At 34.9% G+C, this 26,134-nt stretch overlaps 1 protein-coding gene across 1 annotated transcript in view; it reads left to right on the top strand.

The window, feature by feature from the left end:
• LOC125262530 (cAMP-specific 3',5'-cyclic phosphodiesterase 4D-like) overlaps positions 1-26,134 on the top strand; it is a 298,694-nt gene that overhangs the window by 253,879 nt on the left and 18,681 nt on the right. The window contains 6 exon segments of the mRNA XM_048181333.1: positions 1,289-1,480; positions 3,630-3,692; positions 11,212-11,248; positions 14,572-14,648; positions 14,796-14,845; positions 20,992-21,104. Of these exon segments, the coding sequence (XP_048037290.1) occupies positions 1,289-1,480; positions 3,630-3,692; positions 11,212-11,248; positions 14,572-14,648; positions 14,796-14,845; positions 20,992-21,104 (532 nt within the window).

Here is a 26,134-nt window from a genome sequence, read left to right as displayed (position 1 = left end):
GCTACAGCGACATTTGAGGCCTATATAGACGAGAGATTGTGTGAAAAAAGTACCCTCATTTATACAACTCTAGCATGAAAGAAGACAAAGATGTTTACATGGGTTGAGAGAGATTGCTCAAAATTGTGCATGCGTCAAACGCCTGTGTACGCGTACGAGTCAAGAGAAGTATACTTTCCAAGGCTGTGCGTTCGACTGTGTAAAAAAACGAAGTATACCCAGGTCTTTAGAGTGCATAGTTTCTCGTCTTTTTGAATAAGTAGCCGGTAATAGTAAAGCATGGACATTTCAAAATAAGAGTCCCTCTGTATTTTTGGCTTGTTTATAATTAAAAGTCCTGCATTATTCATGTTTTTTTTTTTCCAGGATGTTCTTGGTATTTTCATTACACAAACTGTAACTAGGATTGAATTCAATGCAAACTCTTGTATTTTCTGTCACAGGAAGGAAAGACTAAGATCATTATTAGCGGTGCTTGACAAAGCCAAAGCATCACTATTGTTCTCTTGCATACTTATTATTATTCTGTACAAAACTTTGATGCGCTTCTCCTCCCACACTGTTTGTCATAGACCCATGAATGAGGTGTCAAATCGTGTGGATTGTTGAGGAGAGGTGTGCTTTGACTTCTGTAAGCAATCGGGTGTACGGTGTTCGCCCAGCGGGCGAAAAAGTGGGCGAATAAATCCCATAGACTTAACATTGTGACAAACTTTGGCGAGTCATAGCTCCCAGTGAGGATTTCGTTGAAACATGTGGGTTACCACATTTGAAGAGGCTGGCAGGCTCTATAAGAACATACCTAGCAATGGGGTTTAAGTTGTACCCCCAGGGCGCAAGAGCTGCTCAAAGTTGCCCCATAGACATACTATGGTAAAGGGAATGCCCATTGCGTTACATGTTTTTCCTACTATGGTAAATTGCATAGGGATTTTGTATTGAACATAACTCTGGATCACGATGTCATAGAGACAAGGGGGTGGGCTCATTTTACTCAGGCAACCAATCAGTCTCTCAGGATCTTTGTGAAGCTATCAAGCCATGCCCTAGCAACCATTTAAAGCACCCTAGCAACAAGTTCCATAGACTTCCATTGAAAAAGATCAAAGGAATATCTTTGGATAGAAGCGTCATAGAAACAGAAAGGTGGTCTCGTTTGACTCAGTGCAGCAAACAGCCAATCACGAATCACCTTCACTACTTCCTAGCCACACATTTTTAATATGTTAACTCTAACTTTTCTTAATTGGTTTCATAACACATGCTTTCTCTTTCTCTTCCTCTACAGCTTTGATGTGGACAATGGCACGTCGTCAGGACGGAGTCCCCTGGATCCCATGACGAGTCCGGGTTCGGGCCTGATCATTCAGGCCAACTTTGTACACAGCCAGCGGAGGGAATCCTTCCTCTACCGCTCCGACAGTGACTATGACCTGTCGCCGAAGTCCATGTCCCGAAACTCCTCCATCGCCAGTGACATGTGAGTACTCCAACCATTTAAAATGTGCCATTCTCCCATTATCCTTTGCTTTATTTTAGGTCAGTTGAGTTTTCTTTTATGTGGACACGCCACACTAAAAATAAGATGCTTGTGTTGTGATTCATCATAATTTCATTTGCCCATGCAGATATAAAAACACCCATTTCTTATAGTTTTCATGCTTAGTAACCAAAAGAAAAAAAGGTAAAGAATAGTGATCTCATTTGATTTCACTTCACAAAAAGATCTACAGGTCGAAAAAGGCCAATTAACCAAACACAAATTATGCTAATTTGAATCAGACCCACATAAACATTTACCTCTCATCCATTGATGACATTGATGGTTCACTGTTGTTTGAGTGTGTGCGTATGTGTGTGTTTGCCCTCAGATCACATGACCCTCTCATGTTTACCTTAGTCTTTCTCTCTGTGTCTAATTTCAATGAGGAAAACAAAAGTCTTTATGAACACTGTCATTTAAAGTTTGGGGTCAGTAAGATTTTAAGACATTTATAATGTTACAAAATATTTTTATTACAAATAAATGTTCTTTCTGTTCATCAGAGAATCCATTCCAGTTTTTTCATCATTATTGATAATAATCATAAATGTTTCTTGAGCAGCAAATCATCATATTAGAATGATTTCTAAAGGATCATGTGACACTGAAGACTGGAGTAATGATGCTGAAAATTCAGCTTTGATCACAGGATATAAATTACACTTTACTATATATTCACTTAGAAAATAGTTATTTTAAATTGTAAAAATATTTCACTATTTTTACAGTATTTTTTTAATAAATGCAGCCTTGGTGAGCAGAAGAGACTTCTTTTCAAAAATATTAGACCCCAAACCTTTGAACGCTAGTGTAAATATGGCATTAAAGGAATATTTCAGGTGAAAACTACATGTTGTTCCAAATGTGTGACTTTTTTTTTTTCCAATTCAGTGGGTCTATGGCAGATTTAAATCTCTGAAAATTGAACAATTTGAGAACTACGGTGAAATTGTTTTGGACTAAAAGTCTAAAAGACTTATAAAGCCATAGTGTTAGTGTTTTATCTTCTTTTGAGAGCTTAGTAGCCACAGTTCACTTCAAATTTCCTGATAATTTACTCACTCCCATGTCATCCAAGATGTTCATGTCTTTCTTTATTCAGTTGAAAAGAAATGAAGGTTTTTGAGGAAAACATTCCAGGATTTTCTCCATATAGTGGACTTCACTGGGGTTCAACGGGTTCAAATGTCAGTTTCAGTGCAGCTTCAAAGAGCTCTACATGATCCCAGACGAGGAATAAGAGTCTCATCTAGAGAAACCATTGGTCATTTTCTAAAAAATGAATAAAAATTATATACTTTTTAACCACAAATGCTCGTCTTGCACTGCTCTGTGATGTGCCACGCATTACGTAATCATGTTGGAAAGTGTTTACAAAGTGTACATGCAAAGACTAATTCAAATGGCCTTTACAAAAAAAGGTAAAACAACGATATCGGACGATTTTGAAGTTTGAGTTTGAGTTTTTCACCCTACCGCGATATTTCCGCCTACTTCATGCATGACCTTTCCAACATGATTACGTAATGTGTGGAGCATCACAGAGCAGTGCAAGACGAGCATTTGTGGTTAAAAAGTATGTAATTTTTATTTATTTTTTTAGAAAATGACCGATCATTTTACTAGATAAGACTCTTATTCCTCGTCTGGGATCATGTAGAGCTCTTTGAAGCTGCACTGAAACTGACATTTGGACCCGTTGAACCCCAGTGAAGTCCACTATATGGAGAAAAATCCTGGATCGTTTTCCTCAAAAACCTTCATTTCTTTTCAACTGAAGAAAGAAACACAAACATCTTGGATGACATGGGAGAGTAAATTATCAGGACATTTGAATTCTGAACTAAGTTTGGAATGACATGAAGGTGAGTAGATGATTTTTGGATGAACTATTCCTTTAATATGACATTAATAAAGCCACTGAAGAACCTGAGAGACTCTTTAGCGGTTCGCTGACCTCTTTAGAGACACGGTCATTTATAACAGCTACTTCACAAACCACAAAGGTAGAAGAAGCAACGTGTGTGATACACTCTGTATGAGTGTGTGTGTGTGTTTGTCTGACAAACTGTGTCCTTATCGATAGGAATAACCACCTGCCGAGACCGGGCCTGGTCTCTCGGAGATCTGAGCCGGTTATTAGTGGAAAGTAAGTTCTGGTTCTGGCTCGCCTGTCCTAACGGCAGCTCCTGGCCTTGCTCTTCCTCAAGGAATGCTCTTGCTTGTCTAATTTGCATCACCTTGCTTCACCCGTAGACGCGAGCATCACGGTCTCACATGCATTGAGATCCCTCACCCACACCCTCACCTTTTAATGCGCAGAATGACAACCAAATCGACCTGGCATGCAAACCTCAAGGCTTCAGTTTCCAGGTTGATTTGATTGGTTGAAGATTCTGGGCATTAAAACCTTTGTGTGTCGTAAGAGCGTAGGGGAACGTTATGAAAGATATCGCATGGAGAAGACGGATGAGTTCGGATGACATGCCGCTTGTGGCTTGGATGTGTGTGAGTGCGTGTTTGTCAGTCTCCATCTTTGCCATGATCCCGCATTGCATGTGACACTGATAACAGCGGTTTAGAGGTGCACATGTGACTATTATTATTATTATTTCCTCCGATGCATACGCTCTATTGTGTCGCGTAATTTAATGTTCCTCAGCAGATTGATCTAATAAGCAGATAAAATGCTGGACATTCAATAGAAATAGATGGTTTGTAAAGCTTTACGTCAAATTCTGAAATTGATGAATTAGATTTTGGACTAGTCATCACATTTAAACAGTATCTCGAAATGATCACAAGTATAAACTATTGCCATGTGCTCACAATGCTTTTAGGAAACACAACCCTGCTCTTTCGTTGCATTGAAACCCAGTGACCTGCCTAATGCCTACATAGGGAGCTGCCTTCTTAGACAGCATCTTAGCTGACCCTGATTTAGAACGCTTTACAATGTTTTATATGTGACTTCACAGTTGATTTCTGTATAAAATAGCATTTTACCAAGCTATTAATTCTATGCTCTAATAAGCATACATATAAATAGTGTAAAATATTTGAGTATTATTTTATATTAATGTGTAAAATAATATAACTTTTGTGTTATACTTATTTAATTATATATTATTTTATAATTATAGTAAACATGTTTTATTATTTGTATAAAAATATTAATAATTTTATATTTTAATTTTGTTTTATATTTTATAATTAGTAATATTTTATAATTGTTTTATTAGCAATATTTTGTGTATTTAATTATATATTATTTTAAACATTTCTTATTGTTTTTACAAAAATATTAATAATTTTATATTTTATAATTAGTAATATTTTATGTATATAAATTTACTTATAGTACTTTATATTTTTATAAAAATTATATTTTTTATTTTATAATTAGTAATATTAATTATTACAAATATTGTTATCTTTTCAGTATTTAACGGGATGTGTTTCTAATTAAAATTTCTCTTTTTTTATGGATCTCTGTGCATTGCATGTATTCTAATTTTGCCAAAATGAAAAAAAAAAATCAAAGTAGTATTTGCATGCTACTTCTCTTTTGGGACGACCTTTGCATCTGAAGAACACTTGATACCTTAAATCGCTTCCTTTATAGACAGCTCACTAGGTTTTGGAACAGAACATAAGAATACAACAGAATAGAGATGTACTCATGAGTTATTGTAGAAATGACTTCAGTTGCATGACAAAACAAGCACATAAACGACAGGAGGATCAAACAGCAGATCATATAGCTAAAGCAAATGGAAGGGTGATGGATGATATCAGTGCACTTCCTCTCTCTGGCCTGATTTTTGCAAGCTCAGAGCGTTTCTCTATGTAACCCTGCACCAGCTCATGCATTATGTAGAGTCCCGAGGGACAGCGGACACACGTTTTTGTTTCGTTTTGCCAGAGAATCCATTCTCAAACCGGAATGGCAGGAAATATCGTGTCAGTTCCCGAACGTTACCTTCTACCGTCACAACTGCTCTTGGAGTTTTAGTAGTTCACTGGCCTTTGGATTAGCAGTATTGCACTTAGTGCACTGTAATTAATACTGTTGGAAAGACTGATTCATTTTTATTTATTTGTTTATTTTTTTCAAATTTCAATGAACAGGTTCTTTTTTTGATAGTGAAACACTTTTGGTTTTGTTCAAAAGAATGATTCATTTTCAATTTGAGGCCTGAAACTTTCTCGTCGACATGTTTTCTAGGTATGCAAGCGTGATTTTGCATGTCATTTCGCTCCAGAAAATATGAAAACAGCTCATAACACAACTCAAGTACTTTTTACATTTGTAATAAAACGCAGAGATGCATGGTACACTGAATCAAGCCTCTGTAAAACAGAGGTAGCTGCGTACATATACACTAATAAACCACTGTAATCAATCACAGGCGAAAACAATGGCTTCCACAAGTTTTTTTCCTGGCATTTAAAGTGAAACCAAGATTTATTTCTAAAATAAAAACCAATCTTTATGTTGAGCTCCCTAACTAAATTAGCAATATGTACTTTAAATGAAAGCTTATCACCTATCCGTATACCCAAGTATTTGTACGAAGACACCCTTTCAATGGATTTACTGTTGGACGTGTAAATGCTAGCATCATCAAGCTTTTGAAAACACCATAAACTTTGTTTTCTGTGCATTCAAAATCAATATTTTTATAAATTACAGTCATCTGCATACAGGTGTAATTTTGCTTGGATGTCCTTTCTAACATCATTTATAAAAATAGAAAATAAAATGGGTCCCAAAATAGAACCCTGGGGAACACCTGAAATTATCTCAAGAAAATCTGATTTATGACCATCAACACACTGAGTTCGGTCTGCAAAATAGTTTTTAAACCAGTTTACAGCTTTAGAAGCAAGACCAGGCATTCCTAAGCTTGTCCAGCAACAATTTGCCTTCAAACGCCTTAGATAGATCCACAAATGAGGAAGCACAGTGCCATTTTCTGTCTAATGCACCAACAATGTAATTTTCACAACCATTGCAGCTATGATGGTACTGTGACCAGTTCTAAAACCAGGCTGAAAATCACTTAAAGGATTAGTTCATTTTAAAAAGGAAATTAGCCAAAGCTTTACTCACCCTCAAGCCATCCTAGGTATATATGACTTTCTTCTTTCTGATGAACACAATCTGAGTTATATTAATAAATATCCTGACACATCCAAGCTTTATAATGACAGTGAACGGGACCAACGAGTATGAAGCTCAATAAAGTGCCTCCATCCATCATAAAATTACTCCACACGGCTCCGGGGGTAATAAAGGCCTTCTGAAGTGAAGCAGTGCGTTTTGAAAATTCTGAATTTAATAAGTAATAAAGTAAAATATCTAGTGTAACTGACGTCGCAAGAGAACTGCAAATGGCATTACACTTTTTTCCTAAGTTGAATACGGAAGGCAGTCTGATGGAAGCTAGATATTTTACTTTATTACTTATTAAATATGTATATTTTTCTTACACAGAGGCATCGCTTCACTTCAGAAGGCCTTTATTAACCCCCCGGAGCCGTGTGGAGTACGTTTATGATGGATGGAGGCACTTTCTTGAGCTTCATACTCGTTGATCCCGTATAAAGCTTGGATGTGTCAGGATATTTATTAATATAACTCCGATTATGTTCATCAGAAAAATTATTAATAATCAGGTAAAATTAATAATATTATTATCATGTAAAAACAGTTTTAACTGCAAATTTACCTGAGAATCAAGAATCTTAGCTAGAATTGAAGGAAATAAGACGATAATTGTTCAACTTCGAAGGGTCTCCACTTTTTAATAAGTGAAGAACATAAGTAGCTTTTCAAATTTTGGGTAAAGAGTTAGACATAAGACTTAAATTAAAAGTAATGGGCTCAGCAATAATGTGTTGTGCGATTCATTGGCCAAGCATTAGACCGTTTTTGGACTAATATTGAAATCAAAAGGAAATTCAAAGGATTTTAAGACGAGCTGGTGTCACTGATCTTACGGCTTTGATAAGCTGCGCGCTGCTTCTCCATTTAGCTTGTCTGAAAGGTCTGCCAGTCTCAGCATACTGAGCAGAGAGCTCATAAATTGCCAATAGTTAGTTTTGCACTCTCACAGATGTCAGGTGAGGTTCATCTGGAGTTCACACACCTGACCCGGCCACTTTCATCTTCCCACGGCAGCAGGTTGTTGCTCTTGCCGAAGCCGTGGCTTTGTGCTATGTTTAGCGCGCTCCGTTTGCGACACATGCATACTGCAGCAGTTGGACGGGAGCGCGTGATACGCTGTACACACGCCTGCTGCCGGTGACCTTTTCCTCTCCAGCGGCGTGTGGAAATGTAGCCCGCCATGCATACATGCACACACATGGACGTACAGACACGCGGCATCATGCTAAACCGCAGGAGCGTCAGCGACACCCACGTGCTGAAACGGACACGGCCTGTGCGTGAAATCGGACGCTTCTTTAGCCAGCCGGATGACAGGCGGAGAAGGTACGTTGTGTTTCGAGCTGCTGTGGAGGTCTCGTTCTGTGCTCAGAAACCTAGACTCGACCGCTCCCTCCTCCCAACAAACTCGGCATATGCTTACTCGGACCCCTCCGCGCCGTAACCCCCACCGCAGCGACTAACAGCACTTCTGAGCGCCTGTTGTTGCTCTCGCCACTAGCTGCTCACTAACAGCATTTACAACCTGCAAATGAGCCTGAAAGGCAGAACGGTTACAGGTCAGGTTATCCGATTAAAAGGGCACCCATCCACACTGACAGTGATTTACTACTTACTGTGGTTCCATTGGTCACGGAAAACTTGGAATTATGTAGGAATCAGGCCTTGAAAGTCATGAAATTTCATAAAAGAAGAACTGAACTGTTGGTTTAACTAAGTAATTTACCTGATTGACTTAAAATTTTGAGTTCATTGAAATTAAAAATTTGAGTTGATACAATGAAGGCGATTGGTTTAATCAACAGAAACTCAAAATATTATATTATCTGAACCACGTTAATTATTAAAGTTGATTTGACAACAAAAAAAAATGTGATAAATCATAAAAATATTTTTTTTACAATGTACAAACTAATGTTTGTATGCTCAGCATTTCAAAAGTTTATCTGTTTGTCTTTAGAGTGCAATCACTATAAAAAGTATTTTTTCCCTTTTCCTTCATAAATCTGTAAATTAATTAAAAACCTGTAGGAATTTGTTGGTCAAATACAGTTGCATACTGAAGTTTAGTAATTTAATCACTGTCAGTGTGAACAAGTTATATTAGTGCTGTCAATCGATTAATAAAATTGACTAATCACACATTTTTGTTTCTGTGATTAATCATGATTAATCACACCTAACATTAAAGTTTTTAATATATTTTTATGTTGCAATCATTTCACATTTAATCTCCAAATCAGTGTAGAAACCACATAAAGACAGTATATTTTAAATATTTTATCTAACAGGTAGGAAATATACAGAAATTGAATGAAGTTATCAAACACTTCAATCAGGTTTATTAGGCTGCTGTCACTTTAAGATCTGATGCAATGATGTGGAACTTTTTATGTTCATTTAAGATTTTATTTGACTTGTTTAAGACAAAACGGGCATTTTTGTCCGTTCAAGCACGAAAAAACTCAATGCAGAACATGATCATATAATGTAACACTAGCTAAAGGATGGCGGAAAAAAATGGATGCCGAGTTAATTGCGTAGATTTTTTTTAAAGCGTTAAACTGAAACATGCATTAATTTTGAAACTATTGGTTTATACCTAAATTTACATATTTATTATTTAAAATGTACTATAAGTTAATTTACAGCTTGTAACGGATAGGAAAGTGGACATACAGAGACTCAAACCTGCACCACATCTCCAGCGTGTTGCGAGCATGTGCACGTCCCGTTATGTCACACGTCTGACAGTTTAACACTTTTAAAGAGCTAATGAGCACAGAAGAGGATTAGAGCCAGGTAATAATAATAAAAAAAATATAACCATCTTGTGATTAAAGTCATTATAATGCGATATTAAACTCGTTAAATGTAGAGAAAAAAAGTCGAAATGCAATGTCGAGAATAAAATCATTACATTTCGATGAAAAAAGTCTAAGTAAAATGAGAATAAACTCTAATTTTGAGAATAAGTTGTTGAGTTTCGAGAAAAAAACATGTTAAATTTTGAGAAAAAAAGTAGAAAAACGTCAAATAAAATCATTAAATGTCAATAATAAAGTTTCAAGAAAAAACTCATTACATTTCGATGAAAAATGTCTAAATAAAATGTTGAGAATAAAGTTGTTTTGAGAAAAAACTTGTTAAATATCGAGAAAAAAAATCGAAATATGTTGAGAATAAAATCATTAAATGTCGATAATAAAGTTTCAAGAAAAAAATCATTAAATTTTGATGAAAAATGTCTAAATAAAACGTTGAGAATAAAGTTGTTTTGAGAAAAAACTTGTTAAATATCGAGAAAAAAAATGTTGAGAATAAAATCATTAAATGTCAATAATAAAGTTTCAAGAAAAAACTTAAATTTCGATGAAAAATGTCTAAATAAAACGTTGAGAATAAACTCATAAAATTTTTAGAATAAAGTTGTGTTTTGAGAAAAAAAGTTGAAATAAAAAGTTGAGGATAAATACACAAGTTTTAATGAGTTAACGAATAACGAAACACGATGACATTATTCTCAATTTAACGATTTTATTCTCAACATTGTATTTCGACTTTTTTTCTCGAAATGTAACGAGTTTGATCTCGCATTATGATGACTTTAATCTCGAGATGGTTTTATTTTTTATTATTGCTTGGTCATAATCCTCTTCCGTAAATGAGGACTTTCACCAGGATGCTGAAGGTTTTTGCGTCATATTTCCCATTTCACACCACAATTCCCCATCAGATCAGGACAGTGAGGATAATGAGCAACGGTGAGACGGGTAAAAGAAAACTCGCTGAAAGTGAGACCAGAACATGCGTCATGTTCTTCGGGTGGGATCAGGCTGCTGCCTACCTAGTGAACACTCAGAATCAGGTTATTCAAGTCAACAGCATTTTCTGATGCCCATCTAGACATCTGAATATCCTAGTACTTAATGGAAAGTTGATGTTTAATCATTTGTTTACTTCTTTTACATCTTCTATCATGTTTTGTCGTGAAACTTTTTGTTTTCTTTGTGCACAATTATCATCACTGTTGTCACTGCATCATCAAAGTTTCATGGAATTTAAATATTATTCAGCGGAAATGACACTTTTGACTTGTGAAATCTCCTTGTAGACAATTAGACATGAGCAGCATGTGTGATGCCCACTGAATGTGTTGACGCAGAGTCTCACGGTGAGATGTAGGTCGTCCTCACACTGGTAGTGAACGTTCACTAGCACTGAAAGCATTAATGCAAGCGTGTCCCTGCCTTGTTGTCTCTTGTCACACAGACAAACCATATCTCGTTCCTCCTGAAGGACTAAACGCGAGAATATCATACTGTGAATTTCTTTGGGAAAAATCTGCACTTGTATTGAGGATATGGTTCGTCTGTCATGACAAATGCATGCAACATTATAAACATGCGTATCACGCGTTAAGAGTCATCGTTTTCTTTGTCTTTGTGATTGAGTTGTGTGTGCTGATTTCCTGACTTTATCCGTTCTCTTGCAGTCATGGGGATGACCTCATCGTCACGCCGTTTGCACAGGTCAGTGACCCAGGAAGCGGTTCATGATGGACTCATCCAGCAAATAGACTATCTGCAGTGTTAAAGTCAACATGAAGCTGTTTTGCAACTTCTGTAATTTCATGTACAGGATATTCAGGACTTTTATCCAACAGAAGCTGATTGGATTATGAATAGTAGTTGGAAAATAAAAGTGATTGGTGATGTCAGCTGAAAAAGAAAGTTGTTTTAGACATTTCTTTTTAATAAATGTTTACAAAGATTTGTTTTTGGAATAACGTGTACAATCGAATGCTTCACAAAATGACAGGGAATGTATATCATGTTGACTTTACACACTATTTTATGGAGGCTTGTTTACGCCACTAAATGAAAAAATAAAAAATGTAATTGCAACTTTTTATCTCACAATCCTGACTTTTTTTCTCAATTCTGACTTTATATCACGCAATTCTGACTTTATATCATGCAATTCTGACTTTATATCACGCAATTCTGACTTTATAACTCGCAATTCTGACTTTATATCATACAATTCTGACTTTATATCACGCAATTCTGACTTTATAACTCGCAATTCTGACTTTATATCACGCAATTCTGACTTTATAACTCGCAATTCTGACTTTATATCACGCAATTCTGACTTTTTTTTTCATTTCTGACTTTATATCACGCAATTCTGACTTAATTCTGACTTTATAACTCAATTCTGACTTTATATCTCAATTCTGACTTTATATCTCAATTCTGACTTTATATCTCACAATTCTGACTTAATTCTGACTTTATAACTCAATTCTGACTTTATAACTCAATTCTGACTTTATAACTCACAATTCTGACTCAATTCTGACTTTATAACTCGCAATTCTGACTTTTTTTTTCATTTCTGACTTTATATCACGCAATTCTGACTTTTTTTTTCATTTCTGACTTTATATCACGCAATTCTGACTTAATTCTGACTTTATAACTCAATTCTGACTTTATATCTCAATTCTGACTTTATATCTCAATTCTGACTTTATATCTCACAATTCTGACTTAATTCTGACTTTATAACTCAATTCTGACTTTATATCTCAATTCTGACTTTATAACTCACAATTCTGACTCAATTCTGACTTTATAACTCAATTCTGACTTTATATCTCAATTCTGACTTTATATCTCAATTCTGACTTTATATCTCAATTCTGACTTTATATCTCACAATTCTGACTTAATTCTGACTTTATAACTCAATTCTGACTTTATAACTCAATTCTGACTTTATAACTCACAATTCTGACTCAATTCTGACTTTATAACTCAATTCTGACTTTATATCTCATTTCTGACTTTATAACTCACAATTCTGACTCAATTCTGACTTTATATCTCAATTCTGACTTTATAACTCAATTCTGACTATATCTTGCAATTCTGACTTTATATCGTGTAATTCTGACTTTATAACTCAATTCTGACTTTATATCGTGTAATTCTGACTTTATATCTCACAATTCTGACTTTATATTGTGTAATTCTGACTTTATATCACACAATTCTGACTTTATATCACACAATTCTGACTTTATAACTCGTAATTCTGACTTTATATCTCATAATTCTGACTTTATATTGTGTAATTCTGACTTTATAACTCGCAATTCTGACTTTATAACTCGCAATTCTGACTTTATATCTCAATTCTGACTTTATATCACAATTCTGACTTTATATCTCAATTCTGACTTTATAACTCACAATTCTGACTTTATAACTCACAATTCTGACTCAATTCTGACTTTATAACTCAATTCTGACTTTATATCTCAATTCTGACTTTATATCTCAATTCTGACTTTATAACTCAATTCTGACTATATCTCGCAATTCTGACTTTATATCGTGTAATTCTGACTTTATAACTCAATTCTGACTTTATATCGTGTAATTCTGACTTTATATCACACAATTCTGACTTTATAACTCGTAATTCTGACTTTATATCTCATAATTCTGACTTTATATCGTGTAATTCTGACTTTATAACTCGCAATTCTGACTTTATAACTCGCAATTCTGACTTTATATCACGCAATTCTGACTTTATATCTCAATTCTGACTTTATATCACAATTCTGACTTTATATCTCAATTCTGACTTTATAACTCACAATTCTGACTTTATAACTCACAATTCTGACTCAATTCTGACTTTATATCTCAATTCTGACTTTATAACTCAATTCTGACTATATCTCGCAATTCTGACTTTATATCGTGTAATTCTGACTTTATAACTCAATTCTGACTTTATATCGTGTAATTCTGACTTTATATCACACAATTCTGACTTTATAACTCGTAATTCTGACTTTATATCTCATAATTCTGACTTTATATCGTGTAATTCTGACTTTATATCGTGTAATTCTGACTTTATATCTCGCAATTGTGACTTTATATCTCAATTCTGACTTTATGTCGCACAATTCTGACTTCATATTGTGTAATTCTGACTTTGTAGCGTGTAATTCTGACTTTATATCGTGTAATTCTGACTTTATATCTCAATTCTGACTTTATATCTCACAATTCTGACTTTAAATCTCACAATTCTGACTTTATAACTCGTAATTCTGACTTTATATCGTGTAATTCTGACTTTATATCTCGTAATTCTGACTTTATAACTCGTAATTCTGACTTTATATCTCAAAATTCTGACTTTATATCGTGTAATTCTGACTTTATATCGTGTAATTCTGACTTTATATCTCAATTCTGACTTTATATCTCACAATTCTGACTTTATAACTCGTAATTCTGACTTTATTTCATGTAATTCTGACTTTATATCTCGTAATTCTGACTTTATATCTCAATTCTGACTTTATATCGCACAATTCTGACTTTATATCGTGTAATTCTGACTTTATATCGCACAATTCTGACTTTATATCGTGTAATTCTGACTTTATATCTCACAATTCTGACTTTATAACTCATAATTCAGTCTTTATAACTCACAATTCTGACTTTATAATTCATAATTGTCTTTATAACTCATAATTCTGACTTTATTTCATGCAATTTTGACTTTAGAACTAGAATTGTGAGATAAAAAGTTGCAATTACCTTTTATATTTTTTATTTCAACAAGCTTCCATACTATATATATAAGTACACTTTTTGACAGTATTTCAAGCTCATTTGTGGGTAAAGCCTCAGAATTGAACGGAAGCTCTGCACATGCTCACATTTTCCATTTTCCTGTATTATTATGTGAAGGTGAAATGTGATGGATAAAACGAAACCTAAATGACCTCTTGTGTTTTGCTCTGCTCTTGAAGGTGCTGGCTAGTTTGAGGACGGTACGGAATAACTTTGCAGCGTTAACCAACCTCCAGCAAGATCGAACGTCCAACAAGTGAGTGCAGTTACACAGCTTTAGTGTCATGGACCGTTGTTGATGTGCAAAAAGAGCTGAAGAGAACAATCACCTGGTACTTTGACTGCAAGAATCAAATGTTTAGTTATATAATGCTTTCTGCTTTTTCATCCTTAATTTTCACAGGCGATCCCCCATGTGTAATCCGCCTCCTCTCACAAAGGCCTCCTTCACAGGTGAGATGTTTCCCATTGGTTTTCAATAATTCCAGGAATTTAAAGGGTCATGTGATTTATTAATACTGAACATATATTGAAATATCTGACTTCTTGATTGCTTGATTTGAGCTCAGTTTGAGACCTCTTTCAGTACACTGGAGTGTTTTTCTAAGGAGAAACATCTGAGAAGCAGGAGACTCATTTGTGCTCTATTTAATCGAGATTCTTTCCTGTTGGTTGTGTTGGATTCAGCGCTCTTAATCAAACCTGTCATAGCAGCAGTAAACCTCTAGGGAGCGACAAAACTCCTTCCATTCACACAGTAAGCAGTTCGCTAGCCTCGTTCAGCAATGCTACTGAGTCTTTCAATGCACATTTCTACATTATTGTAGAAAAGAGATGCACTACATGGACATCTAGTGAAAAGCCTTGGAGGATCAACTCCCGATTAAATACCAACAGTTTTGAAATTAGATGCTTATCAAACACAAACACTACCGGTCAAAAGTTTGGAATAATTAAGATTTTTTAAAATGTTTTTGGAAAGAAGGCACTTCAATTTATTTGATAAAAATACAATAAAAACAGTAATATTGTGAAATATTATTACACATTAAAATAAATGTTTATTTTATTATTATTTTCATGATTTGCTGCTCAAGAAAACTTTATTATTATCAATGTTAAAAACTGAAATTGTAATGGTACATTACCATTCAAAAGTCTGGGGTAAGTATGTTTTTTTTTTTTATAATAAATTAATAAATTTATTCAGCAAGGATGCATTAAATTGATCAAAAGTGACAGTAAAGACATTTATAATGTTACAAAAGATTATATTACAAATAAATGCTGTTATTTTGAACTTTCGACTGAGCAAAATATCCTGAAAAATTAAATATATATTGGTTTCCTCAAAAATATTAAGATGCAAAATTGATGATAATAATAAGAATCATTATTAATAATTGAGCACCAATAATAAATGAACCCCAAATCATCATATTCGAATGATTTCTGAAGGATCATGTGACACTGAAGACTGGAGTAATGATGCTGAAAATTCAGATTTGATCACAGAAATAAATTACACTTTACTATATATTCACATAGAAAACACTTATTTTAAATAGTAATAATATTTCACAATTTTTACTGTATTTTTGATCAAATAAATGCAGCTTTGGTGAGCAGAAGAGACGTTCAGAAACAATTAAAATAAAAAATGATCAATTATTCCAAACTTTTGACCAGATATTTGGGCAATCACATACTTATGTCCATATAGATGCATGTTTACAGTCTTCCAAAAGAAGTAAACTCAACCTGCTTTGACATTGCTGAATCTTTCAGCTCATTCGAATCATGCAAAGCTGATATTAATAGACATGGCGCAGCTGGCAGCCCATCAGACTGACACGATACTCGCATAAACACGCCATCTCGCTTTCATGCTCGGCCAGAGACGTGCTTCCAGTGCTGAAAATCACGTGCCGAGATGAGTCCGTCAATCAAGATGTTGTCTTTCACGCAAACGTGTACAAAGCCTGTTATAGAAACGGTCATACGTGTACAACTCACATCAACACGTGTGTGCGTTTGAGAAGAGGTGAAAATGAAGCCGCAAAATCAAAGTTGTAATTTTACTCATATAGACTGATTTATTGGCTGCTTCCATATATAAAACAGAGAAGCCCCGCCCCTTTCTTTCGAACGATCCGACAATGGTTGCCTGGCAACCCGACAGCGGATGGCATAAGAATGCGAGGACGATGCGGTCTCTGGCGCCTCTCTGAATGTGGCATCTAGGTTATCAGGCTGGTTTTCTGAAGGCGTTTGCGTCAGCCCGAGGGTTCTGTTTCCCACGGCTGCTTTCTCACTATTACTGGAGAGGTCTTGTGTATTTCAAGACTGCTGACCCACTGACGGGTGACATTAAGAGTTTCTCAGAAACTGTCTGGCAGGTGGTGGCTCTGAGTGATTTACACATCTCTGACCTGTTTGTGTGATGTTTGAGGAACTATATGGGTCAGTCGATTAGCGGCACAATAGGTAAAACATCAGGTTTGGACATTTTGGAACAGGTGGTTGATGTTATAAATAGTGAATGAGGGTTCACCTGGTGTTGCATACAGTTTTTTACCCAATGTTTTTAGAAAGAGAAAGGTCCAAGACATATTTCACCCCAAAATCAAACTATTTGAATAGAGCCTATTTTAGCACCATTCTATATTTATTGTGCCTTCAGTGTATAATCAGCATCATTACTCCAGTCTTCAGTGTCACATGATCCTTCAGAAATCATTCTAATATGCTGATTTATTATCAATGTTGGAAACAGTTGTTGCTTAATATTTTTTTGGAACCTGTGATACTTTTTTTCAGGTTTCATTGATGAATAAAAAGTTAAAAAGAACAGTGTTTATTCAAAATAGAAATCTTTTCTTACAGTATAAAGTCTTTACTATCAGTTTTTATCAATTTAACACACCTTTGCTGAATAAAAGTATTAATTTCTTTCAAAAAAATACAGAAAGTATTTTTAAAGACTATTTTTAACGTTTTGTTCATCAAAGAATCCTGAAAAAAGTATTACAGCTTATAAAAAAGAGAATAAATAATAATTAATCATCATATTAGAATGATTTCTGAAGGATCATGTGACACTGAAGACTGGAGTAATGATGCTGAAAATTCAGCTTTGATCACAGGAATAAATTATATTTTAAAGGATATTAAAATAGAAAACCATTGTATTAAATTGTAATAATATTTCACAATTTTACAGTTTTTTTCTGTATTTTTGATCGAATAAATGCAGCCTTGATGAGCAGAAAAGTCCTCTTTCAAAAACATTAAAAATAGTAATGTTTCCAAACTTTTTGACCGGTACTAAATACATTATATATATGCTTATACATGCTTATATATATGCTTAACATGATTATAATCACATTAAAGTAGGATTCTGATAATTGGCAACAGGCTGGAAAGAAATGTAAACTATTTTAATTTGTCCTAAAATAGGCTTTTTATGCAAAATCTAATTTTGCATATTTTTCTTTTGATTTTGGGTAAAAAACAACAACTTTGTAGTCCCTGAATTCCTTTATTTGATACATTTAGCATTTTCTATTCAGTGTCTAGCGTGCAGTGCGGTCTGTTGTGTTGAGGAATCCAGTCCAGAGTTTGTCTGCAGCCCTGTCCCGCTCTCAGTCACAGCAGCTTCTGAGGGGCCGGCCTCTGGTGTCGCACTGAACACAAGAAGAATGCCATTGACGTCAGAGGAGATGTTGTCAGCAAGGACAGTGGACCCCTGCTCTTGAATTCTCCTCAGAGTGATTGGACAGACGTTTGAGACGAGGGCTAAAGAAATGGGGGGTTGGGGCGGAGAGAATGCCACACATGATCTGATCCTTTCCCACATTTTTCCTTTTTAAACCTTTCATCTGTGCATCCTTGCATTTTTTTTTTGGGTGTTATTTCCCCAGACCATTGCATTACAATAGAAGAATCTGCCGTTGACCCGTGCGTGTAGCGCGCTCTGAGTCAGAGGTTGGGCAAACGCTATGCATGAGTTGCATGTCAGATCGCTCTAAAGGTTGCCTCATAACAATAGCACCAAGATCCTGTGACCGCTGAAGTGCGTGTTGTGATTGTGTCACACGTAAGCACGCTTGTTTTGATGAAAGATTTTCTTGTAACTGTAGCTTTGTAACTCGATACACACGAGTTGAGTTGCAACATTTTGTCAGCACAGTATGGGTTATTGTTGATCACCTGTGCGGTTTGAGCATATGCACGTCCTGTGACGCAGGTTCAGGTTTTAAATGCGCTGCACAGCCCTGACATAATCCAGGATTATGAAAAAAATAAGAAATCTGGCCCTGAACGAGGATTAATTTTGAGTCGTAATCTGCAGAGATTGACTGTCACGTAATCTTTAAGCATCGCAGTGAATGAATCCGTGTGTGTCAGATTGTCTGCGCTGGAATGGCCTACGGCTAAAGTAAACAACCTCCCAGGAGCATTCTGGGACATGAAAGAGCAGCAGCAATCTGTCTGTCCCATCATCCCCCAGTCTGATGCCAATCGGACTCCTGTGGTTGTTTGCTGCACATTTACTCAATTTGGTTAAGTCTGCTTTCGCTTTAGAGACACACTTCCCTATTCTCTGTTTCTCTTAGAGCACTTTTGGCCGAGACTGATAACCCAGAATTTTTGTTTTAGACGATAACTGATATAATGACCAATATTGTTCATCCATACTGATTTTATGATTTTAAAACACAAACACAGGTTTGAAATCACATGCTTCATAAGTGAAATCAGGCATCTAAATGGCATAAATTACCAGAGAAAAATAATAATAAAAAAAATAATAATAATCAGGTTTAAAATAATATACATCTGTTTATAGTATCAGCCTAATCAGGCAGATATATATCATTTTTAAAACAAATAAATAATTAAGGCTTATTCTGATATTTTTACTTATTTATAATGCATTTTAATTTATTATTATTTTTTTTATATATATATTTTTGTATCCTTTATTTTTGGTTAGTGATAATGTTCAGGACAATTAATTGGCACACAGTATGTATATGTGTGTGTATATATATATATATATATATATATATATATATATATATATATATATATATATAAATATTTTATATATAAATATATTATATTTTTTTAAAAATATATTCATGCATATGTGTATTTATATAAGCATAATAAATACATAAAGTACACACACTTATATTATGTAAACAAACTTTTATTTTGGATGTGATTTATCATTATATATATATATATATATATATATATATATATATATATATATATATATATATATATATATAATTAATTTATTGGCTCATATTTTGCCAATACATAGATATATATATGTATATATATACACACACACACACATTACTCAATGTTTAATATACAAAATTTTAATATACATTGTATATACAAAAAATAATTAATGATTATTTTTAATTTTACGTTTTTATATCCTTTATTTTGGTTAGTGATAATGTTCAGGCCATATTTGGTATTCTGGCCTATATTTGGCCAGTTTATATATATATATATATATATATATATATATATATATATATATATATATATACATATAGTTTTTTTTAATTAATTTATTGGCCCAGATTTCGCCAATGCATATATACACACACGCATTACTCCATAAATTTAATTTAAATATATTATATTTTAATATGCATTTTATATAGAAAATGCTAACACATGTTGTGGTTAATGTGATCTTGCGTTCAGATGTAGTGAAACTCTAGTCCTGAGCCGTGTCATGTTTAAGACACAACTGCAGCATGCATTTTTAATACACATTTGTAACAGAGATCCGGCCCTTTTTTTTTTTTTTTTTTTTTTTTTTTGCTGACAGCAGGGAGTCTGCAGGGATGCTTGGCTCCGGCTCCAGCTCCAGCGCTCCGGTCCACATCTTGCATCTCTCTCTCTGCGTCGTGCTCTCCAGCTCTGTAGGTTTGTGGTTTCACAGGAAGCCGCTCATGTTTGTGTAAAGCAATGCCTCCTATGTCATGTGTGTGTAGCTGAGGTGCCGCACGGCTCTCTCACTGTCTCTCTTTTTTTTTTTTACGACTCGCTCTCCAGGAACGCTCGTTGCTTCATATAAGGGTCTGGATCTCTGACTAAGGGGGGTTTGAAAGCCGGTGGGAGGTGCTTTGCATTTTCTCTCTTTTGTTGTGAGACTGAACGTCAGCCGAAAGACATCCTCTGAAGTTTGTGGACCTGTGGAGGAGATCGTAATCGTAAACCAGCGCGCGGACGTGTAATTGTTACAGCGGCTGGCTGGGAATCAGTAGAAGCGCGTCGGAAAGGGATTCTCTGTGCTTGTATATGTGTGTGTTTTGTTTTCCAGGAGCATGGGGCTCTGGTGCGCTCTACACCAGGAGCCCTGCACGGCTGGACTGACAGCGGTGTGACTCCGTTTTATCGCGTCATTCGATCCTTTAGCCCTGATCCTTTCAGCATGAAGAGTCACCCATGTGGACATCCCAGCATGGCTGTCTACGATGTGGACGATGTCCGGGAAGCCTCGGCTAGCCCGGTCAAGCGCCTCAAAACTGATCACCCCATTCCCTGTCTCCCTCCAGAGGAGGCCTACCAGAAGCTGGCCACCGAGACCCTGGAGGAGCTGGACTGGTGCCTGGACCAGCTGGAGACCCTGCAGACCCGACACTCCGTCAGCGAGATGGCCTCCAACAAGGTGAGTCAACACATGGTATATTCCACTAAGAAAGAAGGGCTTCCCTTGACTTAATGTCATTACTGCCGCCCAGGGGAGCTCAGGTAATTGGTGCGATTTGGCAGGGCTGTTGGCTCACAGACGGGAGACGTTATCAGGTAGCGTAGAGCCAAGATGGCTGCCCCAGGGGGGGTGCAGTTTCAGGGAGATACACACATAAGTCATGTACGTGCAGGATTGCGAGTCATGCTGTCCATCACGCGTTACCGTCGTCCGACGCGACATCCAAATGCTTGTGAGTATAATCGACTGTGTCTGTTTATGCGCGTGTGCGTGTGTTCCCGTGCCGGAATCGTCAGTTTAGACCTTTAGTCAGACTGAAGCATCATTGTCGTTGGAATGGTGGGTCTGTTCTTGTGGGAGGGAGGTCAGATCGCTGGGGATCATGTTTAGCATTGCTGATGACTGCACAGGCATCTTTTAATGTGCCAATTCCAGGGGGTTAAATATGAGATGGAGGTCTTGTTTTGATTTGTGTGTTTGGTGCAGGTCTGTGAGGAGGGGAGGCGCCGGTATTACTGAAGGTCATACTGGAACTGGGTGATATAATGTTTGCTGTCATGTCAATGCATTGAATAGTCATTCGATTTTTGAGGGGTGTTTGCCTGCTGTGAAGCTAGGGTGTTGTGGATTGTTGCCAGGGTGTTGCTATGTGAATGCCTGGGAGTTCTGGGTAGTTGCTACAGTAGGTTGTTACCTGGGAGTTTAGTGTTAATTTTGTCCGTTATTTTTTAATTTAGTCTGTTAAATGAACTTTTTAGTTTTTATGATATTTAGTCAAACTTATTTAGTCAGGTTTTAGTCGACTAAATGTCTGGCCATTTTAGTTTAATCAATGAAAACTTTAGTCTTGCTGCATAATGTATTGATAATCATGGTTAATTTGATCATTGTCAGTTTAGAAATTTCATAAGAATTGCACTTTCAGCACATAATAAGCAGTTTAATAAATATTTATTGTTTAATTGTTATTTATTAAACTTATTAATAAAGGTCAATTTCTAGCATACTTTGGGTTCATTTTAAGCCAGCAATACAGTAATTTTTAAACAATAGTTGAGTTAAATAAAAACTACCCAGCAAGTTGGGTCAAACATTCAACCCATTTGCTAGGTTTGTCCATTTTCAACCCAACTTGGGTTGTTTTTAACCCAGAAACTTCCTAAAAAATGTAAACAGTGAAATTCCTAATAATAATTCTAATAATTCCAAATTACATTAATGTTTTCCAAGGTTGCATAAGTTATTCAACTACAATCGTACACTCTAAAAAATGCTGGGTTAAAAACAACCCAAGTTGGGTTGAAAATGGACAAACCCCGCAATTAGTTTGTTTTAACCCAGCGGTTGGGTTAAATGTTTGCCCAACCTGCTGGGTAGTTTGATTTAACTATTGTTTAAAAATTACAGTATTGCTTAATTAAAATTAACCCAAAGTATGTTGGAAATTAACATTTATTAATGTTCAATGAATAATTATTAAACAATAAACATTTATTAAATTGCTTATTAATAAATTTATATTAATAAACTATTAAACTATTAAATTTATATTAATAAAATATTAAAGCTTATTAATAAACATTCACCTTTTGTCTATTATTGTTGCCTCTAATTGCATCTGGTTTTTAATTTCCCAACTATTTTGGGTTCATTTTAAGCTAGCCATATAGCAATTTTTAAACAATAGTTGGTTTAAATAAAACTACCCAGCAGGTTGGGCAAACATTTAACCCAACCGCTGGGTTTGTCCATTTTCAACCCAACTTGGGTTGTTTTTAACCCAGCATTTTTTAGAGTGTACACAATATACACTGTAAAAAAAATGCTGGGTTAAAAACAACCCAAGTTGGGTTAAATGTTTGCTTACTTGAAAATGTAATAAATAACACTTAAATAATAATAATTTATTAAATTCCTTATTAATAAATGTTCACCTTTTGATTATTATTGTTGCCTCTAGTAATTACGTGTCTGATTTTTACTTTTCAACCTATTTTGGGTTCATTTTAAGTCAGCCATACAGTCATTTTTAAACAAAACTACCCAGCAGGTTGGGCAAACATTTAACCCACCCCAAACACTGGGTTTGTCCATATTTAACCCAACCGGGGTTAAATTCATGTTTAGATTTATTACAGTTCATCGCTGAGAAGGTTGAAAGCAAACGGCTCATGAAGGAACACAGACTGACTGAGCGACTCTTTCATTTAAGCAGAATATCTCAAATGGAGATCGCTGAACTCCAGCTTACATGTTCATCTGTGTTTTCAGATTATCGGCGGCGCTTCTTCCGCTGTGTAGAGAGAGCGTGTGCACATGGTTGCCAGATTGCAAGGATTAAGTAAAACATCGGTCAGAAAATGTATCGTTTCAACTGAAAAGCTCTGATTGGGGGAATTTAAGCTTGTGACATCTGGCAACCGCAAGCATGAAAGCTTGTAGTACAGCAGTCTGTGATATTTTGTCTCCTCTTTTTGTTTGAGTTTTTGGTAAAGTTTTTATTTTTAACTATATTTTAGTCTCGTCAAAGATATTGCATGTTAATATAGTCACAGTTATCCTTTAATGACCTTGGTGTCGTCTCGTCATCGTCTTAGTCATAAATATCTACATATCTAGGTCTGTGGGATTTTTCCACTCATTTTTATCACACACCAGGTGCAGATTCTGATCATTTGAGGTTGCATTCGAAAGAAAGTTTAATACTTATGGTTAAAGGTTTGTTCACATGACTAATACAAAGTTTAATCATGATTAGTGATGCTTGTCTAATTATATACATATATATTTTATAGTTTAAAGACATTTTAAATTATATGCATAAAAGATGCAGTACTATCATTATCTTGTTGGAGAAATGCAATGAAATTTAAACACGTTTGAAACATCCCATATAATAATTCCTCACATTTATATAGCGCTTTTCTGGGTACTCAATATGGAATTAATTACATATGGAAGGGGGAATCTCCTCAACCACCTGGATGAGACATATGAGACAATGTTTACGTGTAAATATTTTTAAAACTATAATTCGATCATGCTAACTATTGTGATTTCCCACCAGCATCTGCGGGCATTATGCAAACTGTTTACAGTGACACCTGACTATATAACCTCACTGTAACACCATCAGCTTTTATTGCTGAATAGACAGGAAACACTCTTTTGAGAACTGGTCTTAGGTCAGTCACTAGCCATCTTTAAATTTGCTGTGTTGTTGCTTCCTGACCCAAGGATGTTTTTTTTTTCACCTATAAAATAAACAAAGTTTTGAAAAATTCCTAATGTTAAGTAGTAATTGTGATTCTTGCCTTAGCAGACGCCAAAATATATAATACCGATCCCAAACTTTTTGATCAGCGGTGTGTGTGTGTGTGTGCATATATATATATATATATATAAGGATGGGCAGTATTTATGATACATGTATTTCAAATACAAAATAGTATTTTGTCATTTCTATTTGAAATCATTGAAAATGGCTTTGTATTTTGTATCAAAATACTTTAGTGTTTTGTATTTTTGTAGTTTTAAAATAGTGTAAAATACTTTGTGAGAAGTCTACATGATGACATCAGAAAAATGCGGCCTCTGATTGGTGCCTACTCAATTTGCCCAGACTTGTTGAGTTCAGAATAGATGTTAAGTTTTGGTGTTCTTTTTAGTAGCCTATAAGCTAAATGGTTTACCAATTTACATAATGTTCTTGAAAACTATTACACCGAGCAGCAGCCCCCTATATTTATGATTAACAATCAGTTGATTAATTAGTTATAAACTACTTGCTATGAATACAGGTGCCATCAGTTGTCTTCTTATGAATGACTTGTTTGTCATTGAGTCAGTGTTGCTGAGGCAAAGTAGGCCCTTTATTACCAAACACCAAGAAACTAAATTAGGATACAATTATAAGTCATTCGCAAGCTGTTAAAAATTAAACTTCTGGTTACTTTAAAACTAACCTTCATCTGGAAGATCACAGGGATATGTGAATATTTGATCTCTTAAATCCACAATATATAAATTTTCGCCGCTAGAGGTCGCTTATTCAGTCGCTTATCCTTGATTTTGTGGAATCATATAATATGTTTTATTAGACAGATGAGTAAAATATTTGGTGTTTCCATGGTTTCTATAAAATAAAACCGGAAATCGAGGGTAACGCTGGTATGATGTCATTGATAGGTGACGTGTCCTGGTTAAAATTGCATATTTCTCTGGATTTAAACATTCTTGGAAACATTTGGGATAATGTAAATACACAAGTCAACAAAATATATAACATTGTTCTAGTGTTTTTTATATATATATATATATATATATATATATATTAATCCAAAAATCCTTTAACTTGTTGCATATGTCAGATTTAGTGATCGACTCGGGCAGAGAAAAGCTGTTGCTATCAAAAAGTTGATTGTTTACTTAATCAATTGAGTCAGTGTAATGCTGAAGGGATCGATCAAATAGGCCAATTGATGGAAGGTTTGCGAAGAAATGTTATGCTCCCTTGTAAAAGTATTTTTTAGTATTTTTAAAATACAAAAATACAGTAGTTTATTTTGATACATGGTGTGGCTGCTGTATTTTGTAGTTTATTTTGATACACTTAAAATTGAGGTATTTGGTATTTTATTTTAAAATACATTTTGATGTATTTTTGCCCAATCCTGTATATATATATATATATATATATATATATATATATATATATATATATATATATATATACATAATTGCAAAACTCATCTCTCTGTGGGTTTTGCAATTATTTAACCAATGAAACATATTACAAACCTCAAATGAAGTGAATTAAGTGTTTGTAACATCTCTGCTTGTTTGCAATGCAATAGTAAATAAGTACAGCATTTTCTTTACACTACAAACATATATATATATATATATATATATATATATATATATATATATATAATAACGTGTGTGTGTGTGTGTATACACACATATTATTATATAAAAACTATACC

Source organism: Megalobrama amblycephala, linkage group LG2 (assembly GCF_018812025.1).
Source record: "Megalobrama amblycephala isolate DHTTF-2021 linkage group LG2, ASM1881202v1, whole genome shotgun sequence".
NCBI lineage: Eukaryota > Metazoa > Chordata > Actinopteri > Cypriniformes > Xenocyprididae > Megalobrama > Megalobrama amblycephala.
Note: the sequence above shows the minus strand (reverse complement) of the source record. Positions and strands in the feature narration are given on the sequence as shown.